The 12,824-nt window shown below is 36.3% G+C and overlaps 1 protein-coding gene across 1 annotated transcript in view; it reads left to right on the top strand.

Moving 5' to 3' along the window:
• Nucleotides 1-9,556, top strand: part of LOC142348577 (catenin beta-like) — a 291,880-nt gene extending 282,324 nt beyond the window's left edge. Inside the window, exons 2-4 of the mRNA XM_075399969.1 lie at nucleotides 331-453; nucleotides 1,183-1,377; nucleotides 6,654-9,556. Of these exons, the coding sequence (XP_075256084.1) occupies nucleotides 340-453; nucleotides 1,183-1,377; nucleotides 6,654-8,465 (2,121 nt within the window). The 5' untranslated portion in view covers nucleotides 331-339 and the 3' untranslated portion in view covers nucleotides 8,466-9,556. The remainder of the gene's footprint in view (nucleotides 1-330; nucleotides 454-1,182; nucleotides 1,378-6,653) is intronic.
• The last annotated feature ends 3,268 nt before the right edge of the window (nucleotides 9,557-12,824 follow it).

Here is a 12,824-nt window from a genome sequence, read left to right as displayed (position 1 = left end):
GGCAATTATATATATGATCTCTGTGTAATAACTAAAAGCTACAGAGTCTGGATCATGCATAGATATATCTATTCTCATTAGAACTGAAGTTGTCAATACTCATTCCTGTGATGTGTCTGTGAACGGATCTGAAAAATGAGGCTAACTTATGAGCGTTTGAAACGCACCTGCTTAAGATCGGATTAAAACAATAACAGACGATGCCGCTGAGGCAGTCTTTCATAAGGCGTAAATATTTAAATGTTTCGTTAAGATTTTGCGAATAATTTCAGGGGCAACTGAGCCTTTCTTTGTCAAAGATGTGAAAGTTTTATCTAGGAAGGCCTTTTCAGGTGAGTGATGGCGGGTCGTAACGCGGCAGCATCCCCCTTAGCTGCTTCGGCCAATCAGGACCAGATGGGTGCCAGTGGAACATGGGAGAACAACTTCGGACAGGGCTTCACTACCCAGCAGGTTGGCTAATTTAGCCCAATTTCTGTTTTGAAGAGCTATTCTATGTAGAAATTAAAAAGTCAGATTAGCAAACATTGGCCTGATAGCAAGCTTGAATGTCGTAGTTTTACACTACATCGGGGTTGAATGAAACTAATTTCTCTGTGGTAGGAAAATGATTTGTTACGATTGATATTGTTAGAAAGTTGAGAGAGAACAACCTAATGTAAATGTTCCACGTATACATCGCTAGAGTAATGAAGCCTTGAGGAACAAGAAAGAATGCGAGAACGGGTTATAAGAGATGTCCAAGCTCGAGAGCTTAAGACCAGTTGGTGTAAATAGTTAACACACTAGGCTTCCAAGAGAGATGCTGGTGCGAATCCAGTACTGGTCCATTTTCACAGTAGTTGAGACTGAATAGACCCCCTAACAGTTATTGAATCCTGCTGTGCGTATATTTTTTGCTCGTGGGTCATCTTGAGCATTGGGTGAATTATTTGATGACAATATCAATTAAAATTAGTATAGTCATGTAAATTTGTATATTGCCAGCATGTGTAATCAGGTTCGAAGAATGAAAGACGGTTTAATAGTAAAATGGCTCTGTTAATCAAATTTGGTTAATACTTTTTATGATGATCGCTAAACAAAAGCTTGACTTGCGAATTTGAATTTTAGATTCGGAAATTTAACTCGTGAATTACAAATTTGAGGTTTGATTTAAAGTTATCCATCCTGTACATGCAGGTAAGTGACATCAACTCTCAGCTGTCTCAGACCAGAACCCAGAGGGTGAGGGCAGCCATCTTCCCAGAGACCCTGGAGAGTGGGACTTCCTTCCCTTATCCCCAGAGGGACCCTAGCAACCCCACAGCTGTCCAGAAACTGAGTGAACCCAGTCACATGCTGAAGCAGGCAGTCACCGGCATACTTAATTATCAGGTTACATTAAACAACTGCAACGAAAACGTGTCCTTAGTTGTTTATGTTGTATATGACCCAAGTGTCTTATAATATACCTTCAATCCTAATCGTTGTAAAGAGAATATATCCAATTTATATTCTCAGAAAGGTTGTCTGAGCAAAGATTTGTCTTTTAACTTTTAAAATGGCATTTAGTAGTAAATGTATGGATCAGAAAAGGCGAGATTTGCCGTTCCAATCAATACATATCAGTACAAGGATTTTTAAATGGCCAAATAATTTGAGATTGCAGCAAAAAGTCAAAAGTCAAAAGCAAAGTCAGCAGCGTAAATTTATGTGAAAGAACACGCTGATAGATTTTTTTTCTGCTTCCAATCATTGAGAACGTTATCTGACAAAGACCTTTTTGTTTTTGCGATAAAGCAAACAAGTTTTTTTTTCTTCAACAAGCAAACCGAATTATTGGGTATTCTATATCTGGACTTCAAACTGGTGAGACCAAACCAATTTAACTTTTAATTTAATATAGTGTCATTTTCAGGGCGAGTCTTTTTTTTCTGGTTTATGCACGAATAACTAAAACCAAATCACCCTAAAGCATAGATATCAAGATGACAGATACTATTTCGGGTTTGTCGAAATGGACAAAAGAGAAACTAATAAGCGAGGTGATGCAACTAAGAAATCAAAGAAGGGAGTCACTTAACTTAGCAAACAAGAATCAAGAAAATAACCAAGAATTGGACAGACTTAAGCTTGAATTGGAACATCAGAAAGAACTTTATAATCAAGCTCAATCTGAGATTCAATTTTTGAGGAGTCAGAATGATAAATTAATATCAAATTTAATTAGCGAAAAAACAGCAGAAAAAGATGTCGTAAAATCTACTGTGAACCGTCATTTTTATCCAAAGTTTGTTCCTCGTTTCACAAAACAGTTAATAATTTCTGACAGCTCGTATAAACTGGTTCGCCAAAATGACATCAGTAATGATGCTGCCATTCACTCTTATCCATCTTCGACAATAAAAGACCTCAATAATATCATTGACAATTATGCGCCATCAACAAAAGCAGAATGTCTGATTATTCATACAGGGCATAATTCCATTGATCAAGGTATGGCAGGAGAAGATGCCGCTAAAGAGTTGGGAGTCGTTTTATCGAAGTGCGTTAGTAAAATAAAGCCTTACAAAGTAGCGATTTGTAAATTACCCAAGGTCAAAAACGGCAGTTTTGGACGCGAAACAAACAACAATGAAATAAACAAATTTAACCGGGCTTTAGACGATATAGCAGATGGTTTACGCGGAGAGTTTCAAAATACCGACATAAAAGTTCTGGATTATAGTTTGGAAAATGTAGATATTCGAATGGATGGCATTCATCCTAATCACAATGGAATCCAGAAAATGGTTTTTAGCTTAAGAAATTACATATCAAGTGTGGGGTATCAACCTTCTGTCAGCAACGTATCTATGAGACAAATCAAAAAGCAGCCAATAGATAATGTCAATAACTGGAACAGAAATGGTCATATGGGATATAATGCGTTTGGGTGACTTTGAAAAATATGTTTTCCTATTGGAAATTTCTCGTGTTTTTTAGCCTGTTTTTTCTTGCAGAAAATAAAAAATGTAAGTGTTCAATAAATTGTCACCCAAGCACGTCAATTTATTTGATTTTCAAAAACAAAACAATAGTTGATAATGTATGTCTTGGATTTTGGTCTTTAAACTTAATATATCAGTTCCTAACTATAACCTACTTAATTTTACTTTGCGGTGATGTCGAATCTAATCCAGGGCCCAATTTACATAATTTACAAACATTCGAAAGCTACGATAAACATAAGGCAAATGCAAACTTACATCCATGTTTTGTATACACAAATATTAGAAGCGTTAACAACAAACACGAAGAGATTTCGGATTTTTTGCAGCAGCAGAACAGACAAACATGCTTCATTGTTACTGAAACATGGATAAACGATAATCAGAAGATACCCTTAAACTTTTTAAGCAACAATCACCACTTTGTCCATCAAAGTAGATCAAAATTGACGCAGTTAACGAGAGGTGGTGGAGTAGGGATATGGGTACCAAATACGTTCAAACATAAAATACGGAATGATCTCAACTCTATTAACAGAAGTTTTTTTGAATCACTATGGCTTGAACTACAAGCACCGGTTAAGGAAAAACTTCTAGTTAACGTTTCTTATTGTTCCAATAAAAACTTGGGCGAATTTTTTCTAGAAGAGTTGACATCAGAAATTTCAGGCGCATATTCAATAACTGATAATGTAATACTATTCGGAGACTATAACATCAATTTTTTCAATCAAAGAGAAAAAGAGTTATTGACAGAATTTGCTTCCAACAATGGGCTTGAGATAGTAAATAAAAATACTCCAACCTGGACAAATGGAAATCAGGAAACATTAATTGATCACTGTTTAACAACGAAACATCAAATTTTTGATACAACTGTTATCGAGCAATTATTTGGAAGTGATCACTTTACACAAGTTTTCTTTTCGTCACTGGACATTGATTATGAAAACAACAAAACGCAATTTTTTTACCGGGATACTAGCAAATTTACTAGAGCTAATCTTAACAAAAAAATTGCATCCGCGGATTGGAGTTTCATGTATCAACAAAACAATGCAAACTCAACTTTTGAAAAATTTTCATTTATGTTTGAAAATATTCTGAATAGTATAGCTCCCATCAAAATAGGAGAGCCATCATCAAAATCAACAAAAAAGAAATGGTTATCCAGAAAAATTCTGAATCTAATCAACGAAAAGCACAGGCTTTTCAATATTTGGAAGATAACAGCAGACGTTGACGCATATAACTCATACAAAAGAATAAGAAACCATACAAACAGACTACTTAGAAGAGCGAGCCACAATTATTCACAGAAATTGTTCGAAAGTCTTCCCGATTCAAAACAACAGTGGAAATTCATTAAAACAAAAATAAAACACGAGGATAAAAACGGCGAAATTTCTAGAAATCGGTTCAACCAAGATATCTTAAAAGACAAAAAAGAAATCGCTGACACAATTAATATTTGTTTTTCTAAATTAGGTTTATACGAAGGCGACACAGAAAAGATTGAGCTACCGGACTTTGCTTTTGACAAAACTGAGTTTTCCTTCAGACATATAACGAGAAAAGAACTGTTTACTGTAATTGATCAATTACCACAAAACAAAGCAGCGGGTCCTGGATTACTCACTACATGGTCCTTCAAGTGTAGCAAAATGTCTATTGGAACACATCTACAGTTTGCAATAAACGAATGTATTTCAAAAAACATTTTTCCTGACATACTTAAAAAAGCATATGTAACTCCAATTTACAAAAAAGGGGATCCACTGGAAGCAGGAAACTACAGACCAATTTCAGTTACACCGACTCTTGCAAAGATTTTTGAAAGACTTTTGCTCCAACAAATGCTAGAACATGTTGAAAAGTATGAAATAATCAATAAAAAGCAGTTTGGGTTTCTGAAAAGAAAATCTTCGAATGACACAGTAATATCGTTGACAGAATCAGTGAATAGTTTGTTAGAAGAAAACGAAACCGTTGTTAGTATATTCTTGGATTTAGCCAAAGCTTTTAACTCAATATCTCAAAAAATTTTTCTCGAAAAAATTACTAAATATGGATTTAGTACGGAATCAATTGCAATGCTAGAATCGTTTTTGTCTAACAGAAAACAATGCGTAAAGAACGGCATAGAATATTCGAACTGGGTGACAATAAATCACGGAGTACCTGAAGGAACAGTTCTCGGACCTTTAATTTTTTTAATATATATCAACGACTTCCCTGAAAAAATGAAAAAAAGTGAGGACGTTTTACAGTTTGCAGATGACACATGCATTATTTGTCATTCCAAATCCGATGAAAATCTCTTATGCGAAATTAACAGTGTATTTGAAAGTACTGACAGTTATATGAGGCAAAATATGCTAACTTTAAACAGAGATAAAACAGAAATTGTGGTTTTTTCAAAAAATGGTGAATCAAAAATTGAACAATTTCATTATAATGGAATTTTCATAGAGCCAAAAACAAGTTGTCGTTATTTAGGTATAATGATTGATAACAATCTAAATTTTGACATTCAGCTGAACAAAACATTAACAAAAATGGCAAATGCTATTAGGTCAATTTACTTAGTAAGACATTTTCTACCACTAAAAGCAAGAATCGTTCTTTTTAAATCACTTGTTTTGTCCCATCTCAATTTCAGGGCAATTTTTTTTCAATCGTTGTCGGTTATGTCACTTCAAAGAGTTAATAAACAAATAAATTGGGGAATAAAGGTTTGCCACCTGCGCAAAAAGTTTGACAGTGCAAGAGATCTATTACTGAAAGACAAAATTTTACCAGCAGAGCTTTTCATCAAAAAAGTTTGTCTTCTTAAATTTTTTGACCTCTTCTCACAATATAAACAGAGTAGTCGAGAAACCAAAAACTCCTCTTTCAGGATTCTTGAAAAGTACGAATTGACCAAAAACTGCAGAACTGTCCAGTTTTTTCCAAAGAATAAGTGCCAATCCAAATGGAGTGACAGGTCACTGATCAGAAATTTTTCTAGGAAATGGAATAATTTGCCAATTGAAATGCGAAAAGAGAAAACTAAAAACAAATTTAAGGAAAAACTAAGCAGCGAAATGGTCAAACTGCATGAACGTGTTCCAATAGATAGACAAGTAAGAGGCTTTAGGAAATTTTTCTACTGAAGTATAAAGACCAAACTATTTATATATTTACGAGGCGATTTTGAAAATGTAAATATTTAACCAAACGTTCTTGTTGTGGTTATAACTTTAAATTTACATTTTTGAAGATTAAAAAAAAATTGTTTCACAGGCTTCATTGACCAGTTTGCTGAGCATTAGTGGCATTAGAGATGAATTTACCAAATGGATTTGTTTCGGATGTATGCTTCGGCGAGGAATATTTATTGCTCAACCTTATGTAATGGTTAAGAGACTCTGCTTGAAGTCACTGAGAACTTCTGGCGTTTATCAAGAAACGCGAAGCGGTTCAAGCTATTAAGTCAGAATTTCGAAGTGACCTCTGCAGAGTCACTTAACCATGTTTAAAACACGAAACGCGCACGTTTTAATATGACGAAAGTCAACGGAATTCAACTTCTGGTTAAGTAGCAACTTCTGGCTTTTAAACTTCTGACACTGCAGAATTTCGGCATTTTAAAATGTGCACGTGAGTGTTTTAACAGCATTTATACAGTTAAGTTTTCAGGATGATGCGGATCTGGTCGTGCGGGTGGCTCCCGAACTCATCCGACTTCTCAGCAGCCGAGATCCTCAAGCAGTCGCTTCTGCTCAACTCATGTGCAACCAGCTCTCAAAGAAAGAAGCCAGTCGAGTAGCAATGGCCAAATCGCAACCCTTAGTGGCTGCAATTTGCGGGTCTCTGCAAACGGCCAATCAGCCCCAAAATTACATCGATGTATGCAGTGCGTTGTGTAACATGTCGAGGAATAGTGTTGGGTTGCAAGCTATACATGGTGGCGGTGTTATACCATTACTAATCAAGCTTCTGGGTTCTTCCATAGAAAAGGTAGTGTTTCTGGCAATGACTTGTTTACACAATCTTTTACTTCACCAGAAAGGCTCGAAAGAAGTGATCATACAACACGGCGGCGTTCTGAAGATTTCACAGCTGTTCAAAGTCAACAATGCCAAGTTCCTAGCACTCGCAGCTGACTCACTGCAAATGTTGTCTTACGGGATCGAAGAAGTGAAAGAAGAAATATCGTCGACTGGAGTGGTAGAAGAACTGATTCGAATTATGAGTTCGGCCGAGTATGAGAAACTTCTTTGGACTTGCAGCCGGTTGTTGAAAGTTCTGTCTGTGAACGGAAAAGCCAAAGTTATTATTATTCAACACAAAGGAATGCAGATTCTGGGAGGTTTGCTGAATCAGCAACCAGCTACTCCAATGAGCAAAAGCATCATGTCAAACTGTCTCTGGACGTTGAGAAACCTCTCGGATGTCGCAACCAAAAACGACAACGTCGATAATTTGATCCAGAAATTGGTCATGCTTCTCTCGAGCGGTGATATTAGCTGGGCCACCTGCGCTTCGGGCGTTTTGTCAAATTTGACTTGTAATAATAGCCGAAACAAGATGTCGTGCACCCAATTCAACGGCGTTCACGGGCTCGTCCTAGTAATAAAGCTGTGCCTCGAATCCGGAGTTCCAGACATGACGGAACCAGCTATTTGCGCTCTGCGTCATATAACAGCCAGACACCCCGAAGCGAATAACGCTCAGAATAGCGTCCGCAAAGAAGGCGGAATCCCACTGATTTGTGAAATGCTGGAACGCCAGCAAGCTGGGAACAACTGGCCTGTTATCAAGGCAGTCATCGGACTGGTCCGCAACCTGGCTTTAGCAGCTGCTAACGTTGACATTCTGAACCAATGCAACGTAGTTATGCATCTGACTGGATTATTGCAGTATTCGTTCGGAATCCTGCAACATGAAATGTCAACTGGAATCCAAGAAAGCCCGGAGGCGTTCGATGGTGTCAAAATGGAAGAAGTTGTGGAATGGAGCACTGCAGCGTTGCACATTCTAGCTCGAAATCCAAACATCCGAGCTGCGATTCGATCCCTGAACGTGATCCCAATCATGATCAATATTCTATACCTGAACAACTCTAACATGGTGAGGGTTGTGTGTGGACTGCTAAATGAGCTGTCACGTGATGAAGAGGGCGCAAGAGTGATCGAAATGGAGGGAGCGACTGAACAACTTCAGAACTTGGTTCACACTCCTGACACGCACATCGCGGCTTATTCAGCTTCCGTTCTGTACAATATTCTCTCATTTATGGACAATAAATCATCAGCAGAATACATGAAGCGTCTCTCAGTTGATCTGACCAATCAAATGAATAATGAAATCAGGACTAGAGGCGAGCAGGATATGCTGGACACGCAACATAACTTCGCAGTTGACGAACAGTGGCAAAATCAACCGCTTCAGGAAATGGACCCGACCCAAACGCAGCAGCAAATTGGAATGTATGGATCGGACTTGTGATACAACGGGAGCCTGTAACTAATCACTGTTGTTTGCCGGTACAACTTTTTCACCTTAAGTTCACGTACATCTTTTCGTTTTTGAAACGAGACCTGCTATTGTTTCAACCCAAATTTGCATTTTAAAACGTAGTTCTAACAAAAAAGTTATGGATTTCTTTCCCTTTAATTAATTCGCCAAATTGATTTCTTTCAGTTTTTTTGAAGTATAACAACATGCATAATTTAATTGCTTTCCCAGTTATCTGTTCCATGAAACTGTATCCGCAACACCTTATGGAAACAGATGGAATTAGGTACCGGCAAGCAACTTTAATGCTATAATTCCCATAACTTTCGAGTTTCTATGACATTGCTTCCTAATTCATAACAATTGATTCTCGAAGGACTTTAATAACTACATAACCTGGTTCCGTTACTAATTATTCAATGAGTATTTAAATTACGATTTTAAGTGATTAAATGCACGAATGGTAGGATTTTTATATAGCACTAATTGCTGCTGAGCAAAATTTGTGATTTTTAAAAGTCTTCGATATATAAGCCATCAATGCAACTCTTCATTATGAAAATGATCATTCATAATTTTATTCAACGCTCAATCTTATTTTGTGTTGCAGTTACAAGATGCCCTGATTTTTAATTGATGATCTTGGGAGCAAAAATTGCTCTGAAAAGATGACCTCAAATGGATGTTTTCAATAGTTATTGAAAATGTTATCATCTAGAACGGCTAAATCTTCGATTTTAAGTTTCCCCGTTAAATAACTTATTTGGGCTACCGTATCTTTTAACGATTTTTTAGTTGTCGTAAATTTTCTATCAATTATACGCTGTTGCTTATGTGCAAAATTAACCGATATCAATCTCATTTTTGCTACTTAAAGTGTCTTATACTAACAAACGTATCATTGTTTTATAGAATATTTTCTTCTGATGAAGCATCTATAAATGATTTTCAGCCTTTATTTGATCTGAATCAACTAACCATTGATTTTAGTTTGGGTCTAGCTACTACCGCTTTTGTAAATTTTGATTATTTAGTTTGTAATCTGCTTGGATCTTAATAATAGAATTTAGTTTTCCTGAATATATTTTTAAAGTGAGTTAGCGTTAAGATATTGACTGAAAAACGAAAGTGCCAAACTTGGGAAATTAACCAAGAATCAGTACAACTTCATATGTTTACACTATGAAGTGCTAACAGTATTGCAAATCTAAAATTTTAATGATTTAACCAATATCTACACCGTAAGTCATTTGGATCTTTATTAGTGATGGCTTTGTTTAGTTTTATTTTCTCTGTAAACATGGCTGATTGTATATGATAGCCCGGTTTTCTCTCAAGAATCTCGATGTGAATAGATTGCTACAAGTATGAAGAGCTCTAAACCCATGTTTCAAGAGTAAGTTTTATAAAAATCAGGATAAATAGTTATTCCCGGTGGGGGTTCAACTGTCGCAGCCGTCCTCTTAGAGCCTTACTAGTCGTATGACAGCTAAAACGACTGCGTGTATTTAGAAAAACTAAACTTCGAGAACGTTGTGTGCGTAGTTTGTGTTAGTTGAGATGAGACAAGGTTGAATAGGCAACTATATTCCTAAAAATTATTCCATTTATCCTTTTTTTAATTGCACTCAAAGTTTGTAGCAATTATATTAGTAAGTTGGTACTTTTTACGCAATTATCCGTCGGACTCATTTGACTTTTCGTCCTCGGAAACGGGAGAAACAAGTAGCGCCCAGAGGGCCTTCAGCTCACTAGTCTCCAAGTATACGATTCACAGAATTTGTTTTGGAAACTTTTGTTTATGGTGTGAAGATTGGCTCGCAGAGGTTGACCCCATATCCCCAATCCCACCCCTGCATGTTTAGGGCCCCGTGCAGTCAAAGACCCCCACTTGCCCACATCACCCCCCCCCCCCCCCCCCTCTCTGAGCCCACCACACGCCACTTCAATTAAGCTAAAGCCAGCCTTAATAAAACGTAGCTAGCTACTGACAAAGCCAACCGCTTTGCTGTCCTTTGCGAGCGTTTCGCCCGTCGTTAGTCGTTTATGTTTTAGTTTTTGTCCAAGAGGGAAGGTTCGGTTTTAACAGTGCCATACATAAACTCTTTTCGTTATGTCCGTAACTACGTTACTGACAGTTTTCAGCCTGGAATTAAAGAAGAGAAGGACACGCAATATGTACTCCGGAAGGGTTGCAAATAGTTGTCAGCATGATATTTACCGACAGTTGATCAGCTGATTCATTCAATTTTTAGAATAGAGAGTTAGCTTTTGAAAACAACACCTAATCATCGTTAAATTTAAAAAGGAGGCTCGGTAATCTGCATTTGCACATTGTTTTTTGTCCTGCTCATCCACCTTGTCTTAATTATCTACCAACGAAAAATTGAAATCAAATGTAATACAATTTAACACGAAAAAATTAGCGAGCAACTCCTAACTGGTCAGAAAACAAGAAGTTGGATTCTTCATCCGAATTCTGTCGTCTTTTCCAATGAACTTCGAAAAGCAAACGAGTTTCAAACAAGATGCTCATATTATAATATAGTTTGGTTGATTTTTATTTATTATTAACCTAATTTTTGCAATCAGTTTAATCTCAGTAATCTCAGTTATAATAAGTGAATACAGACATCTTTTTTGAATGAGGAAAATTGTGAATTCTTGAAAAAATTGGAGATCGTTGAGTAAGACGACGGATTCTAAAAAAAACAAAGCATCAAAAATCTTGAAACACAATATGACGAAGTGGATAATTGTTAAACCGATTACCATCGTAATTAGAATATTAGCTTGGGACAGCCAAAAATGTTTTGTTCTGACAAGCAGCAGTTTGAAAAAGTTTCACATTCTTAAATTACGTGATCTTTCACTCCTTATGTTTGTTCTAGCGTTACTAAATCGGTACTACAAATCGAGTTCTCACTGACATCAAAAAATGTGAGTATTTTTTCAAAACACTGCGCACTAATACAACCCAAAATCTGGAATTCAAAACACGCGATATTATCAATAATAAACTTGTTTTTGCCCCGCGGCTTTAAAAAACGAAATTAAACAACGTTTTCCATTTTAAGCAAAAAAAATTGCCAAAAGTTAACCAAAAATGACGCTAAAATTAAACAATATCACTTGAAAAATGCAAATGTTCACCTAGATTTTCAGCCTGGATAACTCCTTGAAATAAGCGAAAGTTGGAAAATCCGTCATTGAAGTAATCCACGCTTGATGCTCACTCTAATGACACCTCTCTCAATCCTCTACGATGAATATATTGATCAACCAAAATTTACTGATGAAAAAACAATGAAGCCTACCCGCCGACTAAGTGGGGTAAAAAAGACGACACCGAGGATTTCGTTTTCTTAAAATGATGACGACGGCGAATCTTTCTTTTGGTTAAGAACCGACGATGTAGAGTTTTCTTACGATTGAAAAAGGTCAACGGCGAATCTCTTACAGTTAAGAAACAATGCTACGAATCTCGTGATGGCGACTTTCATAGTTTCTGCCTATGAGAAAACAAGTATGCCCTAAACTCGTATCTCAATAGCTCGAAGATGTCTCAAATAGGTTGCCAATTAATCTTTTACTTTTATTAGCGGTTATCCTTCTCGGCTTTAAAATGAGACTAAATGATAATTTTTCTGCCTTGTTTCTGACAATTAAATTGTACAAAGCTGCGGGAGAAAAACGTTTAAAAAAGCTAATTTTTTAAGCTATAAACTTGTTTCAAAAGTTCGGCGAATCTATTCAACTACACTTTCAATGGTTATATGTTTCACTATAACTTTAAAATGTTACATCAGCTGGCAAATCGGAATTGAGACCCTGTTTTGATATAAAGCATGCTAACGTTGTTTTCTCGTTTTCATCAGACAATTCTGTTATAGCGTAACGCATCAAAATTACAAAATTACCAACTATTCGAATTACTTAGCAGTTGACCGACAAATGTGTTGACCGCGATTTTAATATTGTATATTGTTTTTTTGGTATATTGTTTTTTTCCTTATTTTTTTGTGGCAATTTTTTGCGAAGTGACGCTGATTAAGCATTTCATCTAATTTGGTTCTATTTATTGAGCGTAACTTTTCACGTCATAACAATGAAACGGCGATTTTTCGATAGTTGCTTGAACATGATTATCTATTGCTCCATTATTTTGGTCTGGCTGATCAAATTTTGTTACGAAAAATGCTGACCTTTCCGTTTTAACTTTTTAAAACCATTTAAGGTCGAAAAAATTTTATAATCAATCTGTAAGCCCGGTGACAGCTTTTTCTTCAGTTAAAAATTTAATTGTTTGATTTTGGTAATCCTAATAATTATTGACTCTAACAGACCTGA

Source organism: Convolutriloba macropyga, chromosome 10 (assembly GCF_964194025.1).
Source record: "Convolutriloba macropyga chromosome 10, txConMacr16.3, whole genome shotgun sequence".
Lineage (NCBI taxonomy): Eukaryota > Metazoa > Xenacoelomorpha > Acoela > Convolutidae > Convolutriloba > Convolutriloba macropyga.
Note: the sequence above shows the minus strand (reverse complement) of the source record. Positions and strands in the feature narration are given on the sequence as shown.